The sequence below is a fragment of the Chelonia mydas genome, chromosome 11 (genome assembly GCF_015237465.2).
Source record: "Chelonia mydas isolate rCheMyd1 chromosome 11, rCheMyd1.pri.v2, whole genome shotgun sequence".
In the NCBI taxonomy this organism is placed as follows: domain Eukaryota; kingdom Metazoa; phylum Chordata; order Testudines; family Cheloniidae; genus Chelonia; species Chelonia mydas.
In genome coordinates, this window is record NC_051251.2 from 49245383 (window position 1) to 49265972 (window position 20590).

General features: G+C 41.8%; 1 protein-coding gene across 2 annotated transcripts; it reads right to left on the reverse strand.

The window, feature by feature from the left end:
* Nucleotides 1–1779: 1779 nt before the first annotated feature.
* ZSWIM2 (zinc finger SWIM-type containing 2) lies at nucleotides 1780–20286 on the reverse strand. Of its 2 annotated transcripts, XM_037912813.2 has the most exons (9): nucleotides 20057–20286; nucleotides 19776–19852; nucleotides 17234–17274; nucleotides 16206–16425; nucleotides 14920–15171; nucleotides 11970–12054; nucleotides 10676–10797; nucleotides 9420–9573; nucleotides 1780–5571 (listed from the first exon to the last, which is right to left on the reverse strand). In XM_037912813.2, exons 1-9 carry the CDS (start codon nucleotides 20189–20191, stop codon nucleotides 4759–4761), a joined length of 1899 nt encoding a protein of 632 aa, XP_037768741.2. In that variant the 5' UTR covers nucleotides 20192–20286; the 3' UTR covers nucleotides 1780–4758. The 2 variants fall into 2 exon arrangements, with proteins under 2 accessions (XP_037768741.2, XP_043381715.1); XM_043525780.1 differs by lacking the exon at nucleotides 17234–17274 and having other exon boundaries at nucleotides 3797–5571; nucleotides 20057–20116.
* Between the last annotated feature and the right edge of the window lie 304 nt (nucleotides 20287–20590).

The window sequence follows — 20590 nt, forward strand, 5'->3', positions numbered from 1 at the left end:
ATTAGGACGATACGGTCAACAATCCATATTTTGCAGCTTTGGAAGTCATCAACTGAGGAGTTTACCTATGTACAGCAAAGTAAAAAAACTTCTGTATTCTGATGGGATACTACCTATCCAATGGCCAGAGGAAAGGAAAACACTCAGTTTATCTGTACCAGTGTGTTCTCTCTCACACACACAAAATTAACAGGTGAGAAATTGGTTTTTAGTTATGCAGCTGCTTTGGGATTCAAATGAAGGGGTGTTGTCTTTTGCAGGATTGATTTACCTAACCAGATTTGTAGAGAATGTGCTTTAAATCAAATTAGCTGTGCTAGTTTGTTGTACTCAGCAGTAACTAACTAAATGTCAAGATATTGGCTGATACCACTGGAATGGCTTCAGGTCCTAATCCTAGAGATATTTTGTCATGTGTGTCATTATATAAATTAAGTTTAAATTGCATAAAACTAGGAAAAGAATAAAGAGGACCAGAGAAGGGGAGCAAAATTAGCAATTTGGTGAGAATTGAGTTTTTTGTGGTACACTTTAGTCAAGCAACAGCTTCCCAAAGGTACTGTATTGATTACCATCATTTTATATAAATTCAGATTAGTGCTGTGAAATTCTGATCTTAAATGCTGTTTAGGACTTGATGACGTTTGTGTAACTTTGGATAGAGGTATTTGAATTTGTTTCTAAATGCCATATGGCTGCAAAGATCGGTTTTAGGAAGGGAAAATATCTCTTTATACAGTCTTATATCATGTGACTGACTGACTGCTCTTTCTTGGATAGGATACCTCATACTCATCTTTTCTGTTTTCTTCAAAGGTGCAAAGATTTCTTACCCACGATTATATCAAATGTATTAGTCTCGCTCCCTGGCTCCTGAGCAGCCAAAGGCAGAACTGAAATTATTACTTAAATATGTTGATTTTCTTGAGGTCATGGAATATTACCCAGAAGCTCAGGGTATCCTTCCTAATCTATTTCATTCATATGTGGTTTCTTTCCCACTCTGCCCCATATTCACTGCAATTGTTAAACCTACTGAAAAGTATTTTCTTATATTAGCTCTTGATTGCAGGGACTATCTTGCTACACAAGTAGTTCTCAAACTTTTGTACTCATGACCCCTTTCACATAGCTAGCCTCTGAATGCGACCCCCCCCCCTTATAAATTAAAAACAAGCGGGGTTTAGGGTGGAGCTGACAGCTTGCGACCCCGCATGTAATAACCTCGTGACCCCCTGAGGGGTCCTGACCCCCAGTTTGAGAACCCCTGTGCTACTTGTTTGTACACCATGCAGCATAATGAGGCCCCAATAGTGATTACAGATAAGAGACCTCCTGTCCAGTTCATCTTGAACAGAGTCGGCAAAAGCCACAACAAAGCTATGCACAGGTAATTCTATCTTCACAACTCCAGCAAGACATTGTTACACAACAGCATCATGCTGACTTCTTGTCCTGCTTTTGTACCAACTGGTGCCCAGCACTGGACGCTCATCTCTCAAACCCTCTCTCAGGAAATCGTTAACAGGTTAAGCTAGTCGGGTGAACCTATGGAGCTTTCTCCACATAAACAACAATTTTGGAGTCTCTGGTGCTCCCAGTGCATCTGGACCAAATATGTCCTTTAAGCTGCAGATGAGCAGGTCACATTTTGGAGAAGAGGGACCTTAGACAAACTTGAAAAGATTTTAGTCTATTTTGTAAAAAAAAATTTGATTAATTCTTAGTGGATGGAACCAGATGTCAGTCTCTTTTCTTCCCTCTTCCTTTTCTTTCCCTCCCTTCATTTCTTTACTTTTTTTGTTTCTTTTTTCTGTTCTCCCCTCCACTTTATAAATGCACTTTTAAAAAGTGTCCTGAAATGTCACTCAGGAGTCACTCAAATCTTCAGCTGTATTCAGTGAGTGTGTTTGCTTCTTCCCTTCAGTGGTACCCATTTTTCTGATTTCTCTTATCAAGAGAGGAAACCATATACATTCAAGAATGCTCCCTCTAACACAAGACTTCAGACTGTTAGTGAATTAAGTAGAGCTCACTCATTAGTTGCTTAAATATTCTTAAATTCTGACCTATTAAATATTGGGAAGTTCCCTGGTTGTACGTAATGACTTTATGTGCCACTCACCTGACTGACAGTTTCATATCCAGTATGTTTTCAATAATTCAACAAAATGCATCCCATTACCACTGTAATCTCATTAGACATATGCTATAAATTAGAAGAACTACTTTTCTTTTTACTGGGAATCATAGACTTTTAATAGATTATTTCCACTTCTATGAATAAAGAGGGCCACATTTTCTCAAAGTTACATCTGATGGGTCCCCACCTGATTTGTATCTGCAAATAAATACTTGCAAAATTAAAGGCTCTGTTGAGTTCTAGTGGTAGATTGTTGTACTTTAAAAAAAAATACAACAAAAACATTAAAACAGAGACACTACATCATAGCATACTTGATGGATCTCATTAAATATAATCTGAAGCAACTGGATGGAAGATAGCAATAAAATATTGCAACTAGAGAGTTTGCAAGCACTACCAAAATCTACAGCATCTGATTTAAAGACCAAAGCAATGAAAGATGGCTGGGAAAAGACAGATGTCAAATTATTTGAGTAAGTTTCATAAAATCACCTCCCATTTCTCACTTTATCAGTACCAAATCATAAAAAAAATTTGTGGTTTGCTATCACAAATATCTACATTTTAATACTTGAAGTTTTTCTGTTTAGTGTATTAGTAATTGATTAACTCATTGGTACATGTGATGGGGTGTACCTACCCTGCACCAGCCCCCAAAGGGTTAACTGTGCTTTGCAGGCTGAGGAAGCCCCACCCCTCAGACCCTGCTGCACATGCTCCGCTTGGAGGCAGAGTATAAAAGGAAGCAGCCCACCTCAGTCTGGGCAGGCTGCTGAAGTCGGATGACACAGAATGCAGGATCTCTTCAGGGAGTTGCTACAGGCCTCGATTACAGACTCATGTCACACACAGCTCCAGATGGACTCCAGGCTGCCTGACAAACCCAGAGAAGAGGACACACAAGCAGGAGCTACACAGCTTGAGGACCTCAGAGACCCAAGGGAACCATGGAGCATCGCTGAGGGAGAAAGGGTAGGAAGCGGCCCGGGGACTTAGATTTTGCTCCCGTGAGTGAACCAGGGAACCGGCCAGCATGTTTTGGGAGGATCCCCGCTGACTTGGTGGTGAGCACTCCCATCACTGCCAGGGCCATGGGCTGGGACGTGGAGGAGCAGGGAGGGCCCAAGTCCCCCTACCCTGGGCGCCACATACCCCTAGGTGGCACCCCACTTCCCCAACAAGCCAGTAAGCCACAGGGTACCCCAGAAGTGGACGCATTTATTGACTCTGGCCCTTAAGCTACTCTGTCCTGAGTAGAAGGACTGCGTTATTGACTCTGGTTATTAGGCTATGCTATCCTGAGCAGGAGGCCCGTGCTATTGACTTGGGCTATTTGGCCACGCTGCCCTAAGTAGAAGGGCTACGCTCTTAACTCGGACTATTAGACCACGCTGCCCTGAGTGGGAGGGCTGCTTTATTGACTCTGGCCACTAGGACCTACTACCCCAGTTTACAGTCAGGGTCACTAATGTGAGACCTAACTGACTGCTATGCAGCCTTTCCCTTTCTTCTGTCCATATGTGACCCAGTACCCTGACGGGATGTACCTACCCTGTGACAGTACAAGACACAGGGATGCAGATATACACTAAGGTTAATGGGAGTTGTGTGGCTAAATTCCTATGCATTATCTTAAAAATTTACTCCTCAGATGACAGACTCTTTTCCTTTGGTCTGTACTCTGAAAATGAACGCAATTTTTGTTAAATTACCTAAGAGCTCCTTGTCCAATGTCAGATAGCAGCCCACCAACTTTTAGAAAATGAGTTGTCATTTAACCATAATATGTCTTGTATATTGTTTTTACGTCAATGGAAATGTATAGGAAAAGAGTTAGAATGTCAGCAGAGAAAGAATGGCTTTAATATAATTCAATATTATAAATAGGTTCTTTGTGTTAAATCTTTTTTATTGAAAATGACAGGTTCAGTCTTAGTATTTCAGCAATATGTAAATACTAGTTGGACATAATTTGATATAACTAGATAAACTACTTGCTCCAATTAATTTCAGATAAATTAAAGACCCTGAGATTTGGCCCCCTGTAGCCTCTCAAACATATTAAGTTCCCCTTTTTTTGGCAGAAGTTAATTGGAGGTTAAAAAATGGTGCATCAAACTTTGATTGTTCTTTAATGGTGTGATTCTACTCTGAAAAGCAACTAAAAATAGCATGGTGGATTCCTGTGTTTAGTGTAAGTGAGATGTGTATGTCAAATCTGCTTACTTTACAGTACTCTGAAGCCCACTTTGTAGTCTCAGTTAAAATTTGAATATTTTATTTCAATATTGTAATTTGTAAATCTTTCCTGTTCTCTCAGAAATTCTATTATATCCTTGACTAGTCAACTAAGAGCTGTAAGTTTTTTAAAATTATTAGTGTTTTTGCAATAAATATTTCAGCTTTCAGCTTAACTTTATTCACCTCAGCTTAGTTATTGGAGCTGATTCTCGGACTCCATTAAGCCAGTCCAGTGGTGTAAAGGACCTTTAAACTTGGTAGAAACAGCCTCTAGGGAATACACTAATGGAAAATAAAAACTCAGACAAAAAGCATGAGTTTAAAACTATAAATATATAGCTGTTTTCTAAATATTTCATACATTCTTTATGTTATGACTTGTTGTTCAGTGGAATTCCTTCCATTAATAAAGCTACTTCTGTAGTTTTAAGGCTCAGAGGCTTATGCTTAGGTGGTCTTGCTAGAAGCCTTCTTTGCTGTCTGGCTTTTCCCACACACTTATTGTCCCTTTTTGGGAACGTAAAGCCAATTGTACCCCCCAAATTATCCTCAAAGTTCAATTTCCCAGGAAATCTTACACATGCTGAAATTTCATGGTTATTCCTGTCTTCAAAAGCAACTACTTTGTTTGGGTTAGCCTGGTCAGCGTGGTACACTTTTGCTCCTTTCTCTTTATTGGTACAAGTTCCATTTAAGCCTCTCGTACCATTAGAAATTGCATCTTTACTAGATGTAACAGAATAGGATTTTTGAGAGAGTATTTTCTGGAAAGGCTTATGGGCTAAATCCTTACCATGCCTGGAAAACTGTAGACTTAAATTTCTATCGTTGTGCTGACTAGAATCAGAATCTCCTAAATGAAAGTAGCTTAAACCATTTAAAGTTAAACCCTGTTGAGAATGTGGTGGATCTTTATTGTTATGAAGTCTCTGGAGGCTATCTTGAGATTTTTCAAGTGTATGGCCTAATAGTGTTTGCTTGAAGAACAATCCAATTCCAGGTATGAAAAGCTCTGGTTCCATCTGCTTTACAAGTTTGGTAGTATTTGTTTGAGATCCTGGCTGACTGACATTACGAATGGCTGATATATCCTTCCAGGTTAATGGATTATACACAATATATCCATCAATAGGACATGCATTTTTTTGGTGCAGTAACCAGTTGTCAATACATTCTCTGTGGAACTTAAAAAAGAGAGTCAGTTAAGATACCTGGAGCTGTGTCCTGATAATTATCAACAATATAATAATAATAATTAATCCAACTTGGAAGAATACTACAGAAGTAATTATTCTTGCATGCAAAAAGGATATTCTAAGGAGTCGGATTCTTCTCTTACCATTATAAACCAGAAGTACCTTCACTGGAGCTACATTAGTGGAGCTACATTAGTGTATAATTGGCATATTCCTTTCATGTAAAAAGTCCCAACCCTAATTTACTATGGAAAATGCCTTACCTCAACTTAGATTGGCTGCTGTAAATCAATACATTTATTGATGTGCTTCAGATTTCAAATACATTTTAATTACCTCCCTTGAAGAAAATAGTTGCACCTATGCTCACTGATCTACAGACTCAATGTTGACTTCAGTATTTTTCTTTTAGCCTAATTCTCCTGGCACTTCACTTGCACTCTTTCTAGAAATCTATAAAAGATACTAACTATAGACGTTAGATTAATATTTGTTTGTGTACTTTCAGGCAACACTGGCTTTTCTTTTTACAGGATCGTGTGAATTGCTATAAAAATAGTTCATCATGTTTGTCAACTAGAAGATCCCCAGCAGATATGCAAATCCGAAAAAGGATGTCTTCTATGGGCTTCCTAAGGTGTGCCGGAGAAGGGAAGGGACTTCTCCTGCAGCCTACTTATAATGCACGTGGTAGGGTATTAGAGTGGTCTAATCAGATAGGTAGTCCCAAACCATGGCATTTACAAAAATGTTTGCCAATTTGTTGCAAGACATCTGAGTTTCAGAGGAGTGAAGCTCCTTTCTACAAATGTATATTGAGAGAACTCTAAGGTTGCAAAGCTAAGCACTCCAAAGTCAAGAAATACTATAGGTTCCATTTCAGGAAACCCCTCAGAGCACAGGTCAGAGATGTTCCTCCCTCCAAAGGAGAAAAGGAATTTGCTCACGGGGTATGTCTTCACTGCAGGAAAAAAAAAAAGTCCTAACTTGGGTTGAAATAGCAGTGAAGACCTGTCAATTCTGCTTTTTAACTTGGGTTGCAGTGTTGTAGCTGTGTCGGTCCCAAGATATTAGAAAGACAAGGTCGGTGAGGTAATATCTTTTATTTGATCAACTGCTGTTGGTGAAAGAAACAAGCTTTTGAGCTTACACAGGACTCTTCTTCAGGTCTTGGAAACGTACTCAGGTTAGGTCTATGCTACAAACTTGTATCAGTGCAACTGCCCTGCTGTAGCACTTCTGGTGAAGATGCTTTAAGCTGATGGGACAGTGCTCTCCCGTCAGCTTAAAACTCCACCTCCATGAGAAGCGGTAGCTATGTCGGCGAGAGAAGCTCTCCCACTAACACAGCACTGTCGAGGGATGGGGGAGTTAATGTTGGTATAACTACGTCGCTCAGGGGGGTGGATTTTTCACAGCCCTGAGCGACACAGTTATTCCAAAGTAAGTGCGTAATGTAGTCCTGGCCTCAATGTCACAGCTAAATACAAGATGGAACATATTGTTTAACATAAGTAGTTAACACATATTTCAAGGGACCATTCAAGGTGAAGTGGGTGGTTAGCACCCCTCCAGTCATAGAAAGGAAAGGAAGGAGAGAACTACTGGGAGGAAGTTGTTAGTAGATTATATATTGTTGTAATAAGTCATAAATCCAGTATTTCTATTCAGTCCATGATTTTTAGTGTCTAGCAAAGATTTATGAATTTAAGCTCCCAGGCTTGTCTTTTGAAAGTGTTGTACAGGAAGAGGACAAAGAGGTCAGATTTAGAGTGATCGCTTTGTGAAAAGTGTTCATCCGTAGGGGACGTGGTAGTTTTGTCTTTTATCATTTTCCTGTGCAAGTTCATTTGAAAGTGTAGTGATTGTCTGGTTTCACCCACATAGTACCTATAGAGGCATTTAGTGCACTGGATGAGGTACACTACATGTTGTGATAGACATGTGTAGAACCCATGGATCGTGAAAGGTGTGTTGTGGGGGGTGTTAATCATTGTAGCAGTGGAGATATGTCTGCAGGTTTTGCATCTGTTCTGGAAGGGTGTGGTGCCCCTTTGAGTTGGTGTGTCCTGGTCTGTGGGGAGATTGCTTCTGACTATGAGGCTGGAGAGGCTGGGCGTAATTGTTGTAATTTATGGTTTATTACAACAATCTATAGCCCACTGACTCTTCCCCCCCAGCTGTTCCACACCCCTTCCTTTCCTCCCTATGACTGGAAAGGTGTTATGGCCCACTTCACCCTGAATGTTTCCTTGAAATATATTAACTACTTATATTAAACAATCTGTTCCATCCTGTATATAGTTGTGACACTGAGGCTACGGCAACACTACGGAGCTCACAGCAGCGCACCTGCACCGATGCAGCTGGGCTGCTGTAACGCTGCTAGTGCTGTTATACCCATAAAATAAAAACCAGCAGGATCTTATTAAAGGGAAAAAAGGCAAAATACCACATTTATTGTGAATACAGAAAGAATCATAGTAAGCAGTTAGTTACAGCTGTAACATTCCATTCAATCTCATCTTTATTCACACATTCATTCATACACACACACACAGGTTCTGCAAGGTTGTTATCATAGTAAGCAGTTAGTTATAGCTATAACATTCCATTCAATCTCATATTTATTCACACATTCATTCATTCATACACACACACACACACACAGGTTCTGCAAAGTTGTTATCATAGTTACCAGCCTTAGAGTTGCTCATGCCAAGCCACTGGCCAGGTGGCCTGGACATGAGGAGGGAGCAGGGCCTTGTCAGATGCTCATCTGATGCTCCTGGAAGTTGGTTTGCAGAATCAGACCCCAAAGTTCTCACTTTTTAGAGTCTATTTTTATAGGAATTTCTTCCTATGCCAGTCTATGGGAATTGCTGCATCATGCTGTTGCTGAATCAATCAGCAGATGGCACATTCCTGACGGCTCCAAGATGTTATCTTGTTCTTTGGTTCTCCCATTCTTGAGGCTGTTGGGTGGATTCCAGTCTGCCCTCCGGGGGTCCTCTGGTTATTTCCACTTGACGCCTTCTTCAGCCGACGGACACTGGATTCTTAGGCTGGCACCTCCCTGATCATTCAGTTATTATCCACACCAAGCATCCATCCACATACATCCTCTATCTCTATTTTAATCACAATTGTTAATACAACAAAAGAGCGGGGAGTCTCTGGGTGCTGTTTCTGTTGTTAGAGTATTGCTTTGAGTCTCTGTGAATTGCTTTGAGAACAGACTCTGTCTTAGAATGTACTAACACAATTAGCAGCTTGCAAGTTTTCACACACAGAGGGAGAGAAACAGTACCAAAAACCAAGAGACCTCTTAATTAGTAATACCCTGGAATTTAAACTATGGGGAATCAAACTCATTTGTGATTTTAATATAGAACTTCTTTAATATGATCCAACAGTGCAGATGCTCTAAACTGAAGGGAGAGAACTTATTCATACCCCTGAGTGCCGTTTTTATGCCGACATAAGCTGTAGTGGAGACATAGCTTGAGTAAGCTTTCCCAGAGATGAAGAAAAGCTCTGTGTAGGCATGAAAGCTTCTCTCTCACCAACAGAAGTTGAAGAATAAAAGATTACCTCACCCACCTTGTCTCGAATATCCTGGGACTGACATGCCTACAACAACCCTGCACACAGAATACTTCACATATTCCCTCCAATGCTTACATTGTCATCAACTTTGCAGAAGAGAATAAGAAGTGTCTAGACTATGTTAAAGAGCTGAACCACAAGCATGAACACACAGGCTAACAGTGAGATTTTGGCATGAACATTGGGTTTTGGGTTCAGTAAAATTTAGAGCCTTTAGTTTTCTCTACCTTGTGATTACATGGCAAGAGTCTTGCACACTGACCAAGGCAAAAGATCTTCAAGCAGAGCCTACATTGGAGACCTGGAGCAAGAAAGTTGCTACATTTTCTAATCCACATCATAGGTAAAGATTTTACAATGTGCTTTGGGATGCAACTGGATCTAAACAGAAAATACAGAACATGTTTTTAGTACATAGTAGGAAAATAGCAATAGAAACTGAAACTTTCAAAATGGCAGGCTAGTTTTGGTGATGGGACTATCACTTTACAGGCTGATGGTTCAATAGATTAATGTGTTTGGCCACTATTACTGAGGCCCTGATCTTGCTACAAAAACCATCATCAGTGGACCCTTACTCTCCGCAGAAGAGAGGCCATTATGATAATCTAGTCTGACCTTCTGTGTTATACAGGTGAGAGAATTTCACTCAAGTAATTCTTGCATCAAGCCTATAACTTTTGGTTGAAATATTATAATCTCCTTTTTATTTCTGGGAGAACCAAGGCACAAAAGGGGTCAAGTGAGTTGCTCAAGGTCACATAGGGAGCTTGTGCTGAGCCCGGAAATTAATCCTTATGTTCTGAGGCCCAGGCTAGTGTCTTAACCACAAGGCTATACTTCCTCACTAAGACTTTCTGTGAGGTGTACACAGATTTTGTTTGCATGTATGGATCCTGTTGCAGATAGTGCACTACACCAGTATTCTGTTCTAGTACAAAGTGGTACAATGCTAGCTCTTAGTTATCAATGAACTGCAAAGAGTTTGATTTCAATAAGCACATCAATTCAACTCATATTTATCCAAATCTTTTTCATCGGCAAACCCAGCTGGTAAGCCTATTTTCATAAGGTTTTCTTATGATATTGCTGGTACTTTCTCTTTCCGCTCAGAAATTCCACAAACACATTAAATTTTTTAAATGCATAGTTTTTGCTTTTTGCTGGCAGATTTTGTTACAGCTATTCAAAGGGTAGTTCATAATGTGACGGTTTCAAATGTTTTTCCAAGGCTCAAGCCATTAGTCTCTAAACACAGGTGAGAAGAATCGCACTCACCTGCAAGGTGCATTTAAAATTTTATTTTAACAAGATTAAGAAGATACAAAGTTAATACACATCTGGTTTCTCTAAAGCATTTCCTGTTACCCTTTACAGGATCATTTCTATAAACAAAAGTAAATATTAATCAATTGGAAAAAATTGTTTTTAAAGAATGTTGAAATTGATTACATTAAATAATATGAAATTTTTTTTATCTTACTTCTCCTGAAGATGTAACATCTCTTCTTTAGAGTTACTGCCTGGATTAATGCTTTTTAAATTTCCTCCTGGAGTTGACAATTGTGAAACTTGGTCAAGTGACCTCCACCTCTGATTTCTCTTCTGTTGAATACAGAAAGAGCTAATGAAAGATCACAGAATATGGTGCAATAAGTAATTGAGAAAAAGACCTCCAATTTTCAGTAGCCAAAATATGAGTTTCTCTTTTCATGATTTACAAAACCATGAACAATTTAACAAATTTTTTCTGTAGCAACAAAAACAGATTAATCGCCATTCTGACTGAAGTCCCTGTATTTTAAGAGGCTCTCTTGTTGTATGAGGTTTTGCAAAAGCTCTGAAGTGCTGTGCTGTCTTTCACAACAGTGAGGACAATCTTGGCCCTTATGTCTAACAAACAAAAAAACCCAAACAAACTTATCCTTATCGATGGTAAACTTGAAGAGTTAATATTTCTGGGTCTTTAGAAGCAAAGCTGCAGAAAAATCAAATGTATACACTTGAACCTGCCATTGAACCTATGGCAATCCTCATTCACACGGTTTGTGCCTTGACTCTACACAGTGAATTAATGATGTAAAAATTAGTTAACTATGGAAATGCACCAACTGATAATAGGCTAGATCAGGGCCCAAGACTTTTAGATCCTGGGGTAGGGCACAGTGGAAGGCCAAGCTAGACGACAGTGATAACCCCATGCCTTAGATCTAGGTCTGTGCTCCCAGCACTCCCCTGACACTGTGGTTCCAATATAGCCATGCTGACTGGGCTCCTCCAGCTAGTGGCTGTCCTGAGCATTTTTAAAAGGATGATCCTACCATGGAGTGGGGCTCCAAGAAGTTAATACAGTATGGTTCTGTATTTTTTTCATAGAAAATACCACTGGACATGAGGGCCAGGAGAGGGGATGATGGCATTCAGTCCCCCAGCCCCGAAATGATCCATTATCTGTCTGTTCCCAGGTTCTGCAGAGTAACTTGAAAGGTCCAGAGCAAGACAGAAGACAAATAGTACAGAGGCAGCTGTCATGTTGTCTTCCTCACCCCCACAACTGAGCCTATTTTGAAGTACCATTTCAGTTTATGGTTCTACTCCTTCCTCACTATTAAAGTATTTCATAGTGGTCTACAGTCCATCACAGGTAATCCCAGTCATTGTAACAGTGGTTTTTATTTTTAAAAAACAAGATCAGCTTTACATTCCTATATAGAATGTTTTCTAGGTCTGACCATTAGAGAGCTTTGGATATGATGCAATAAAATATAGTTCTGTACCTGTCGAAAGGTAAAAACATGTGGAGGATGGCAAACGCTAGTGAAGCATTCATGGCATAGGTGATATTCACTACACTCAGTGCACCTAAAAACCAAAAATATAAGGTAGTTAGAGTGGAATGTTAAGTTAGGAGAACTTATTAATGTATGAAAAACCTTTGTTGAAAATTCTACTATTTAGTATCAGGAAGTCCCATATTACAGTATAAAATTATCCGAACGCAAGCCCATTTCACCAGTGAAAGTTTTTAGAAAATAAAACCTGTTGCTTTCTTTCTGGCTGAATTCTATACAAAAGTGAATAGTGTATGCCAGTGTTGTGGGGGTCCACAGACTAATTCAAAGGGGTCAGCGAAAAGTTGTCATTACAACAGAACAGTGGTTTTCAACCTGTGGTCTGCAGACCCCTGGGTGTCCATGAACTATGGCTTAACTTTCCAAAGGGGTCCTGTACCTCCATTCAAAGTTTTTTAGGGGTCTGCTAAAGAAAAAACCATTGGTGGATTCTATACTTGAAGGAGAAAACCCTATACATTCCTTCAGCTTGCTGTACAGCAACATTTCTGTATTTTTCTCCTAAGTATACTAAAGCTCATGATGAAGTGGCACATGCACACTGTTCAAGAAGGTTTCAGAGTAGCAGCCATGTTAGTCTGTATTCGCAAAAAGAAAAGAAGTACTTGTGGCACCGTAGAGACTAACCAATTTATTTGAGCATAAGCTTTCGTGAGCTACAGCTCACTTCATCGGATGCTCAGATAAATTGGTTAGTCTCTAAGGTGCCACAAGTACTCCTTTTCTTTTTACTGTTCAAGAAGTAAATCAAGATGAAGGAATCCTGGAGGATGCTCTTCTCAGTAAGAAGGGCAAGTGGGGAGGGAAAAAGCAAACCTTGTGGCCACATGCTGCAGGGGAGGATGGGCAAAATATTTTCCAAAGGTGATTTTGGGTTGAACAATCACTTTTTAAAATACATTATTTAAAATAACTTGATGGCTGTCTATATTTATTGAAAAGAAGATTCTAGCGGAACAGTATTTCATTTAAAACACAAATGGTTCAACATAGCTTTGGTACATTTGACCTTGATGCAATTCTCACCACAGCTGATCTGAAGGAAAAAGCAACTAGTCAGCACAATGACCCTGATTTGGCAAACAATTACATGAATAATATGAGAGAGGCAAGCTGTCAAGGAAATCTTTTAGTGGATCAATTTCTGTTGGTGAAACAGACAAGCTGTGGAGCTACACAGAGCATCCATCACTAGACAGACGAGAGGCCAGTGCTTTTGCAAGCTGAGAAAGATGAGTCCTTCAACCAAGGAGGGGTTGAAGTCTCTGGAAACTGAAAATAGGTGAGAAATGGGCTTAGGCAAAGATCCTTCACCTAGGAAGACAAGGGTAGCCAGCATCGTGTACTTCTGTGGAAGGTCCAGACCGAGGGAAAAGTCAGTCAGAACTGAGAAGAATACTGGTGAGAGACAACCGTCTTGAACAAAGCCTGTACCTAGCTAGATTAAGTTTTAGATGCGTTTTCAGATTTTTTTTTCTTTTAAGGGCATGTCTATGCTATAAAATTAAGTCAACTTAAGTTAGGTCGACCTGCAGCCACTGCAGTAATTAAATTGGCTCTTGATGTCCACACTCTGCCCTTCTGTAGGCAGTGTGTGTCCTCACCAGGAGTGCTTGCATGGACTTAAGTGGGGCATTGTGGGGCACTGAAAGCCAGAGCCCTGGCACTGAGAGCCCTGGCCGTCTGTCCTAGGTGGGGTGGTGGGGCTTGGGCTGTTAAAAGCAGCAACGGGCAATGTAAGCAATGCAGTGTCTTACATGGACGGTGTGTTGACCTAACTACATTGACCTATTCTCTACGCCTGTTGCAGACGTGGTGTTAGTACATCGCCCACAGCAGGTGAGTTAAATTGGCAGGGGGAACATTGTAGTGTAGATGCTTACAAAGTTAGGTTGATATAAGCTGCCTTACGTTGACCTAACTCTGTAGTGTAGACCAGGCCTAACCCTTTCTAACTTTATTCCTTTTACTTGGTGTCATTTAACCTTTCTCCTATTATTAAAAAATAAAATCAATTTATTGTAAACCAACTCAGTGATGTGTTTGCAGGGAATGGTGTATTTACCCCAGTAAACAAGCTGTGATGTGCTTTTGTCTCTTTAAAGGAACAAACAAACCTTATTATTTCTCTGAACTGTCCAGGAGAGGGCTAGACATTGCAGAGTACATGGTTTGAGGAAAATTTGGGACTGGGCATGTATTGAGGTCACCTTGGTCTTAACCAAGGCTTGTGGAAGCCAGAGAGGGGCCGTCAACAGCCTGCTGAGTTGCTCAACCAGGGCTGGCTGCGTAGTGCACAGACACTTGACCTGCATGCTTGTTGCTGGCTGTGAACATCCCAAACTGGGATCTACAGTGGCAAGGCATTGTGAGGCACACTGGGTTAAAGGGTAAGAGATGACAACCCCTCCCTGGACTGCACCTTCCTGAACCCTGTGTGTCCTCACCCACCTTGTCTCTCTAATATCTTGGCACAAACACAGCTACAACACCACTGCAAACACAAATAATTTTACTCTCATCACTGGCAATGCAATATCTTGTGTGAGTAAAGTTATTTGTGTGTTTCAGTGGATATAGCCATAAGTCTTCAGATGAAATGCATTACACTAAGGAATTCTGAGGTGTGACTCAACCTCATACATCACTGAGCTAAAGATCCCATTAGGATTTTGTTACACCGATCACTGTAATGTAAATTGACCAGAAATCAGCACCAAGGGGTTGAGTGTAAAATCAGACTTGAACCAAAGTCATCTAACCCACAGAGAAACATTGGTTGGTTATAATAAAGACAAAGGGGAAATAAGTAGTAAAGTATAGATTGTTACAAGAAATTGTACAGTTAAACTAGAAGTGTTTTAAAAGTACATACTTGTAGCATTTTCCCTCAATTGGAAATGCTCTGCAGTTATTACAGGGGAGTCCAAGGTGTTTGTCAAGTCTCACTTTCTCTGCTGCAGTCACAAGCTGAGTGGAGTTTCTGAATTCTTCTAAAATGAGCTTTAATGGTGCAAATTCTTCTCTACAGAGGGGACACTTCACCACAGAGTCACTCTCCAATTCACCCTGGTGATCAGCCCAAATCTTCATACATGTGATGTGAACGTTGTTTCCACAGCTGTACCTACAAAAAGTAAGGTTATGTCTATACAATCTTAAGTCAACATATTTTAGGTCAACTTACAGCCACCACATTAATTACTGCAGTGGCTGATGTCCACACTACCTTCCTTCTGTCAGTGGTGCATGTCCTCAGCAGAAGTGCTTCCACCAACTGAAGAGGGGCAATGTGGAGGACTGAGAGTCAGGGGTCTCAGCTCCACGAAGCTCCCCACTGGGAGTCCAGCTGCCGCCTGGGGCTTCTTGCTTCCATGCTCTCAGCTGGGAGCAGGGACAGGACAGGGGGCAGACAACAGGCGTTTCTCGGCTCTGATGGGGAGATTCATGCCTAGAATCCGGTCAGCTGCCATGCTCCTGGTGGGGAGCAGGGAGCCAGGACCCCAAGGGGCAGCAGGGCTCCAAGCGAGGAACAGGGAGCCGGGAAGCAACCCAGCTTGGAGTGGAGACAGGGCAGCAGTCTGGCTGGGGAGCCAGGAGCCCGCTTTCTTGTCAATTTCATGAAATTGACAAGAATGACAGCTAATGTAAGGAACTCAGTGTCTACACAGACACTGCAGCATCTTAACTACACTGACATAAGTCCGACGCCTCTTGTTGAGGTGCTTTTATTATGTCTGCATAGCAGGGGAGTTACATCAGCAGGAGGAGCATTTCAGGGTGTACACTTCTACTGTTTTGTCGACGAAAGCTGACTTTTGTCGACAAAACTGTAGAGTATAGACAAGGTCTGAAACAGGCATCAATTACTGTACCCTGTCCATAAACATTTAGAAAATCCAGTATCATTAATACAATAGTTTTTCAGCTACAATGCAACAGTCATGCACTACTACTGCTTTGTTTCAAAGAGCATTTATAAAAAAAAAGCCATCGGTAAAAATTAACTATTTAAAATTATGATTTTTACATGTCAAGACCAGCCCTCCAATGGGATCCCTGCAACATTAACTATGTAGAAACTTGCTATCATTAGCTAATACAACAAACTTTTTCTGAATTTCCACCATGAAAACGAACTAGAAAAACTATATATCTAACCTGCAGTAAGTGATGGGAAACATTTTCTTTAATAGCTCTTCCTGGCAAATAGGACAGACAGCCTCTGCATCAATTTCTTTCTGATTAATGTATCCATCATCCTCTTTCTGAAATGTTTTGGTGGAGAGAGTGTTTGCTCTTGGGGAGAGGGTCTGTTCTTGCTGTAATCGCTGAAGCATGTCATTGATCTCTCCTTCCAGAAGACCCAGCTGAAAAGCATCTATAGAAAACTCAGATTAAAGCTCTTTGGCAAAAATTTTACATTTACTAATACTCAGCTATAATAACTGTCAGGCTAAATCATCTGCAGTGAACCAACTCTGTCAGTGCTTCTAGTGCCAGAAATGTTGTAAATCTTCATTTCTCATTTGCAATTTGTAATGATAGTTTTGTACAACTTCACATCTAAATCTGATCTTTACGGCAAAATTGGTTCAAAGGTTTTTCTGTACAACTCAAGTCAGGTTTCCTGAAACAGCACCAAAATATGGTGGTGCATATGTATTAGCTATGATCAGAAGCAACTCAAAACAGCAGCTATTAATTTATTCCAGGAGACCCATCACCCCCAGAATCTGTGTGGCACAAACATGGCTAGAAGGGAGTTTCACTTACTGTAATGTAATGTAATGTAGGTGCCGTGCAGAATCTGTCCAAGTGCAAAATGGATTATATGTTTGCCAAATCAATGAAGTACTTGGATCTGAAAATGTTTTAGGATACTCTGAGTGGGATATGTGCTTTATTAAATCACATGATCTTCTACTCTAAGGCCCTGAAAGTGTTGCAAATGACTGGATTTTTCTTTAAGTATTTTACAGTTGTACCTTTAGCAGCAGTATTACAGATAGGAAAAAGGTATCATGTTTCAGAATTCTGAAAATGCCCCAAAGCATAAAAATGTTGGTATGCTAGTTGGCGGAAAACAATCATTGATCTAAAAGCTGAGCTTATCCAACCTCCAGAGAACTTTGCCTTTAAACTCTATATGCAAGATAAAACAAGCAAGCAAAAATAATTATACTTACATTCATGGTTTCTTGGAATTTTGAATTTTTTCAACAATATCCTAACAATGATAATAAGATAACCATCAGCTGCTGCTTGTGGAAGTCAACTAAAGCTAACTACTAGCTATTACTTTCAACTTTACTGTGACGTTGCACTCCATAATGTTTTATGGAAATATGCTTATGAGTGTGAATATGCTTATGAGTAACTGGAATATGCTTTAGGCAAAAGGTCTCTTGTAAGGTATCATTACAAAGCTTATAATCTATTGAGTGTGTTCATCCTATTTGTATGCATGTATCATTACTGTATCTGAAACTAGAAATATGAGGTATAACTCTGAGGTCCTATTGTAATTATGCAAAGTGTGGGCCATTAATGATGGTTTAGAATCTTGATGGCTCCCACTGACTAGGACAATTGGTTGTAAATGGCTCTGTTTACTTGCAAACCTTCCTGGGTACGTGTGGGCCAGCCCTGGAAGAATGGAGGCTGGGGTCCCACAGGACATGTGAACGTGTCACCTGATACTGGAATCCATCTTAAATCTGTTGCTTTTCCTTTTTGAAGGAGAGGTGGTGACCCAGAGAGACAAAAGATTCCCGCCTTGCGCCAAAGCTATAAAAGGGGGTGGAACAGAACAAAGGGGGCAGCCAGTCATGAGAACACCCCTAGTTTCCACCTAAAGATGTCTGCTGCAACTAACAAAGACTGTATTTGGGGAGAGGATTGGGCCCAGACTGGGAAGGAGTCTAATCTGTGAAAGAAGCGTATTGGAACATCTCTGCAGGTGAGATTTGACATTTACTGTAAACAGTTTCTTAATGTATTATGCTTAGACTGTGTGTTTTTGCTTTATTTTGCTTGGTGACTTACTTTGTTCCATCTGTTATTACTGGAAACCACTTAAATCCTACTTTTTATTCTTAATAAAATCACTTTTGTTCATTACTAAACCCAGAGTAAGCGATTAATACCTGGGGGAGCAAACAGCTGTGCATATCTCTCTATCAGTGATATAGAGGGTGGACAATTTATGAGTTTACCCTGTATAAGCTTTATACAGAGTAAAACGGATTTATTTGGGGTTTGGATCCCATTGGGAGTTGGGTGCTGGAGATAAGTGACCTGCTGAGCACTTTTTGGTAAAGTCTGCAGCTTTGTGGGGTGTGGACCAGACCTGGGTCTGTGTTGCAGCAGGCTAGCGAGTCTGGCTCAACAAGGCAGGGTTCTGGAGTCCGAAGCTGGCAGGGAAAATGGGCTCAGAGGTCATTCCAGCACGTCAGGTGACAGTCCCAAGGGAGTCTTTGTGACCGAACCCATCACATTTACATTTCAAGGACAACAGCCATCTTAAATACTTCAGAGAGAAAATATTAGGACTAAAACTGTAAGAACAAAAGTTTATAGTGCTAAGCTACAAATGAGGTCTTATCCAAACTGGGGTCCTCTGTGCCTCTGCCGGTTGTCTGAAAGCCTCAAAACTACCAATTGTTTTTTGCTATTTCCCCCCATTTCTTTGCCATTTTCTAATCCATGACAGTACTTTAGCTACTACCCCAGATCTATTTGGTTTCTTTAAGAGTCTCTTGTGAGGGACACTTTTGAAATCCAAATGAAAATTACATCCACCTATTCTCTTTCATCCACTATTTTGTTTGCATAGTCAAAGAATTCTCTTAGAGTGGAAATACGTAATTGACTACACCTAATTGGTTAAATTGCACACTGGCATAACATTTAGAGAAACAATTTCATGCTTTAATGGATTGCTTTTTGGAAAAGTTAATTCTAGAGCAAACATGAAGAGAAACTTGTTGTTTTGAGTCTTATGTGATACACAAGCATTAATTCAAAAAGTAGAAATAGCCACTAAATAGTAACAACACCCTGAGGGGAATGAGGAAATAAGATACCAAAACATAATACACTAGAAACTTTAGAAGAGGAGAGTTAAATAAAATGAGATGGTTAGTCAAAAATGTCTTAAAGTTGCAAGTAAAGTCCTTAGAGGTGGCAGATACCTATCCTAGGCCTGCTTTCTCCTGGTGATAAAGATGAAGTACTCTCAGAGATCAGGGTATCAAAGAAGAGGTGCTAGAGCAAACTGATAAATTAGAAAGCAACCACTTTTCCTTTACAGCAGGTACAGCTAGTTTGTCCCCAGCAGTTGATGTTAACCTAGGGGTTTGTAATTTACTTGAATCTGAAGTAAGACGCACTGGTCTGTAACTTCCAGGTTCACTCCCACTACTCTCTTCCAGAAAGATATGAAGTTTTCTACCCTCCATTCTACCTTTAAAATAGGTAACTTTAATGAGAAAATTGCACATTACTGGTAGCAATTCAACCACCTCATTCTTGGGTTCCTTCCCTGCTCTTTCACGTATACTATGAAGTTAAGAAGTAAGGGGGTTTGTTTCAGCAAGTCCTGTTTTGACACCTGATCTGTACCACCAGTGCTTCATCTTCCCTGGAGGAAAGGCAGGCGTAAGGGCTGGCCCTGCCCCCGTGTCCGGGGTGGAGAGGGGGGAGATGCCCCAGGAACAACGCCTTTACCAACAGATGTGGCTGCACAGCTCCTTCTCCCTCAGGAACGTGGCGCAGGTGCAGGCGTGGGGCTCCCCCAGGAGCACCTGGGGAAACAGACGGACAGCGGCGTCGGTCGCGGCGCAGCAGAGCGGGGGCCTCGGGAAGGACCTCGCGGCCCCCTTGGCTGGCGCCCCGGCAGACGCTGCGGGGCGGCGGGTCGCTCAGGACCCAGCGGCGGGCAGGGCTGGCGCGGCACCGCGGGCCTTATAGCGAGCCCGCCCCTGCGGCCCCCCCCCATCTCTCCGTACCCGGTGCGCGGACCCGCCCTCCTCCCGCAGCACGAAGCCGGTGGGGCCCAGCTCCCGCACGATGCGCATGGTGCTGCCCAGCGCCTGGTCCTGCTGCCAGCTCAGCCCGGCGCTCGCGCACCGCCGCCGGGACATGGCGGGGTCCCGGCTGGCAGTTGGTGGAGGGTCCAAAACGGCAGCCGCTGCCGTGGATGCCGGTCCCCATAGAAACGGCGCGTCCCCGCGAGCATTCCACACTTCTCAGCGCGCGCGCGCCCCCGTGCGGGGCGGGGGCAAAGCGACGCGGTGACGATGACTGGCTGGGTGTGACGCGCGCGGCCCCTTGGCGCCACGGGAGCCGTTAATTGCTGGTGTGGCGCGCGGCGGCGGCGGCGGGCTTCTAGCCGCGGGCCCTTCCAGGCCACGGAGCGTTCGTGCTGCGGGGGCGTCCGCGGATCGGCCTCCGCTCGGTCCCGGGGCTCCCGTCTAGAGCCGCGCAGCTCCGTGGGGCTCGGACTGCTCCGTCTTATTGTTCGGGAAATCCGTGCTACCTCC